The 3,845-nt window shown below is 53.7% G+C and overlaps 1 protein-coding gene across 3 annotated transcripts; it reads left to right on the forward strand.

Annotated features, from left to right (window-relative positions):
* Nucleotides 1-252: 252 nt before the first annotated feature.
* Nucleotides 253-1,925, forward strand: LOC105699065. 3 transcript variants are annotated; one of them, XR_001103983.1, is made up of 4 exons: nt 253-530; nt 605-852; nt 934-1,710; nt 1,793-1,925. XR_001103983.1 is itself a non-coding variant. In XM_012423768.1 (3 exons), the coding sequence occupies exons 2-3, from the start codon at nt 709-711 to the stop codon at nt 1,540-1,542; spliced, it is 753 nt and encodes a 250-aa protein (XP_012279191.1). In that variant the 5' UTR covers nt 253-530; nt 582-708; the 3' UTR covers nt 1,543-1,925. The 3 variants fall into 3 exon arrangements, 2 of the variants coding, with proteins under 2 accessions (XP_012279191.1, XP_012279190.1); XM_012423768.1 differs by having other exon boundaries at nt 582-852; nt 934-1,925; XM_012423767.1 differs by having other exon boundaries at nt 934-1,925.
* The last annotated feature ends 1,920 nt before the right edge of the window (nt 1,926-3,845 follow it).

Consider the following 3,845-nt stretch of genomic DNA (forward strand, 5'->3'; position numbering starts at 1 on the left):
ACAGAAATCCAATTTTTTCTGCCACCGATTTAGTAGAATCCGACGCCAATAGCATGTGTGCAGTAAGGTGCATCCGCTCAGGATGCGTTCCCTTTATGGATCGGAAAGGGATAAAAAAATTCCCACCTATCCATGATTTTCTGGCACCACAAGATCCACCACGAGCAGGCGCAGTCATTCATGGCAACGCCAACAGAAGAGCGTCAAACTGCCCCGTAACAACGTCTTCATTTATCTCCGGGTTGTCATTGCTCGGTTTCGGCATCCCCCGAGAAAATCATCCTTTCGGCCGACTGTTCAGGAATTAAATTCACCGGGTGTCGGCGCGAGGATGCGGCTCTTCAGGGTCCTCTTCAAGGCGTGAGCGTCCCTCGCGGCACTGTCGCAGCGCCCCCAGGACTCCTGTGGCACTTCCAAGACATGCCAAGGATCGTCCTGCGAAGTTCCTTCTGACTTTCCAGTCCCCCTAAATTCAAAGGTCTTTGGGATGAACGAGAAATTTAATCGCGGACCTGTGGACTCTTAAATTGGTAATTATGAGCAATTAGAAGCGTTTCAATGAGGGTTGTTGTACCTTGAAGGGACGTCATGTCTGCTGTCATAGGTCAGGAAGCTGAGGAAGGATATACGGCTCCTTGGCGAGCGAGGTGTAGGTTTTGCCGATGATCCAGGAACTGGTGAGGGGGTAACGAGGGGGAGTTTGCCAGGATGGTGGGAACGGCGCCCAAGATGTCGGCCGTGGTGGTCTCCGCCATCAGGGACCTCAGGGAGGTGCGGGGCTCGACCTCGAAGGAGATCATGAACTACATTTCCTCTGAATATGGCGGGACCAGTCCAGCGATCCAGCGCCAGGTTCCTCTTCTTCTTCTTAACCCAACCTTGGAGGAGTACCAAACTCCTCGCAAACCCTGACGATCATTTGCTTTCTTCTAGGTGTTAACCGCGCTGAACCGTGGTCTGGCCTACGGGATCCTGAAGAAGGTCCACGGGCACTACACCCTCAACTCGGACCTGGCGGACTTCAACCCGAGCAGCATGGTGCCCGAGGATTCTTGTAAAAAGAAAATGAAGAGGAAGAAGAAAAAGAAGAAGAAGCGCGCCGGAAAATGCGGCATGAAGCGAAAGGTGAAGAGGAAGAAAAAGAAGAAGAAGATGAAGAAGATGAGTGGCTGCGGGAAGCGGAAGAGTGCGAAGAAGCGCAAGAAGAAGATCAAGGCTAAGAAGTGCATGTGCGGGGGCAGAGGTCGCGCCCAGGGTGACGGGGTGGAGGCCCTTCCCTTGGAGATACCCCCGAAGATCATCAGCGAGTTCGAGACGGAGTCCCCGAGGTTCGAGGATGACGATCCTGACTTGGAGAGTGGGGCCGGAAACGAGCTCAATGGCGACGACTACGCGAACCCTGACTGCGATAATCCTGACTACGACAACCCTGACTACAATGACAGAGAAGAAGCTGGTGGCAGAAGTCGCAGCGGCAGCAGGAGCAGCAGGAGCAGCGACAGCAATGAGCAACCTCCCAGCACGGATGGCCTCCTCATCTAGAAGATGGTACCTCGAAGAAGGGTTCCCACCGCGTGGCGTCTGTTACGTTCTTCCTGGACCTGAAGGGTTCGTCCCTCGAGCCCTTCAGGCTCGTCCTTTAGCCCTGATCCTGCAGTCCCCCTGGAACCCTGCTCATTGCAAGTTCACATCCATGACATCGCTGAACAGGTGCGGATGTCATCCAGAACTATCGCTAGCTTCAATGACAACCCCTCCACCGACGCTGATCCTCTGGTCCTTCCTCTCCCAGGAAAGCGTCCATGATGTAGTCCCTGCAGTTCCTGAAGAGGCACAGGGTTCCTGCAAGACGAATGCCCGCGTTATCAGAGCGCATCGTAGGTGCAGGACGGTGTCCTCCCCTAATGTCCCCTCGTCCTGTCCGTTTTCCTGTTGTCCCCAGCTGAAATACAGTCCGAGGAACGTACACGGCCAGATGTACGATTTTTATTAAAACCGGGCCCGGTAGTTTCGAGAGGCTGCCCAGCGTGTTCCCCATTGTGTCCGGTAACGAGTACGCGACTGGACGCTACGACCGTCCCGGCGCTGCTCTCCTTAACATGATTATCATTTTAGACTGGACAATACGAAGCTCTTCAGGGGGTCAAGGCAATCGTTCCACCTGTCAGAAGCGACGGGATTTTTGTGCGATTAAATTCCTAGCAAATTTCGTTGCCCCTTCTTCGGCAACCTCCTCAGGTGCCGCCGAAGACCAGTGTTGGTCTCCGTTCTCCAAGGTGGAACGTAGAACGCGTTAGATTTCCAGAGGCAACGGGATTTTTATGCGATTACATTCCTAGCGAATTTCGCTGCCCTTCTTCGGCAAGCTCTTCAGGTACCGCCGAGACCAGTGTTGCTCTCCGTTCTCCAAGTTGGAATGGAGAACGCGTTGGAGTTCCAGAGGCGACGGGATTTTTGTGCGATTACATTCCTGGTGGATTTCGCTGTCCCTTTTTCGACGAGCTCTTCAGGTACCGTCGAGACCAGTGTTGATCTCCGTTCTCCAAGTTGAAATGGAGAACGCGTTGGAGCTCCAGAGGCGACGGGATTTTTGTGCGATTACACTCCTGGTGAATTTCGCTGTCCCTTCTTCGACGAGCTCTTCAGGTACCGCCGAGACCAGTGTTGATATCCGTTCTCCAAGTTGGAATGGAGAACGCGTTGGAGTTCCAGAGGCGACTGGACCTTCCCTTCCGATGGGCGCGACTCGACCTCGAAGAGACGGTAATTGAGCGATCTTGAAGAGCCCTAGGCATCCTGACGTGAATTTCACCGCTCGGAGCGCTCTCCGACCTCGAAAGCTCCTCCTCGCGAGGTTCTTCGGTGCATAAGTCACCTCTCGATCGGCCAGTGGGGGGCCCCCCCGAGTTTTCTTGCCATTGAGACGTAACTGCCCCCTTTATTTACTACATTTGCGTTACTGGCTCCATTTAACGAGCGGATCGCCGGGCAAGCTCGCGAGCGGTGATAAGAAATCCCGCAAATTGAAACGAGCCTGCCCCCCTACGGGGGAGGGGGGCGGGGGCCCCCGGCAAAAAGGATGAAATCGCGGAAAACGAGACGGGCCCCGTGACAAATTTACGAGTGAGAGGACGACCGGCCCCGCTCGTCGATCCGCGGCGTAATCTCCGCACTTCCGTGAGACCCTCTTGCCAACCCATCGCGAGGGGCCCATCAGGGGCCCGACCTCGCGGACCCCTGCAACCGAACGATCCATCACTGCTCTTCGAGACTCTGAGAAAAAACGAGAAATTTATATTTTTTTACGTGATTTTTCACTAGGGAGGGATGTCCTTTCGGGTCCTCTTCAGGGCCCAACGTGGAAATCGAGGTGAATTTCTTCGCACTTCTGCAAATCCCTCTGAGGGATTCGCGAGGGGCCCATCAGAGGCCCGACCTTGCGGACCCCTGCAGTCGGTCGATCCATCATTGCTCTTCGAAACCCTTTAGAAGGAAAATTTTTTTTTTATAAGTTCTCACGAGGGAGAGAGAGAGATGTTCCTTCTGGGTCATCTTCAGGGTCCAACACGGAAATCGAAGAAAATTCCATGGCACTTCCGTAAAACCTTCTCCCTGACCTATCAGAAGGGACCCAAGTAGGGACCTGAAGTCAGCCGCTCCATCACTGCTCTTCAAGGCCCTAAATAAATAAATAAAAAAAAAAGAAAAGTGGACTCCTTATTTCCCTCACCTTTTGACAAATACAAAATAAGATCCAGCCTAGGTCGCGTTAACACTCGTACCCAGAAATCCAGAATTCCCCCGTGAAACCATGAACCGGGGACCCAGACCCAGAGGGTCACTCC

This window comes from Orussus abietinus, unplaced genomic scaffold, assembly GCF_000612105.2.
Source record: "Orussus abietinus isolate OABI.00-Male unplaced genomic scaffold, Oabi_2.0 scaffold3, whole genome shotgun sequence".
Taxonomy (NCBI): Eukaryota; Metazoa; Arthropoda; class Insecta; order Hymenoptera; family Orussidae; genus Orussus; species Orussus abietinus.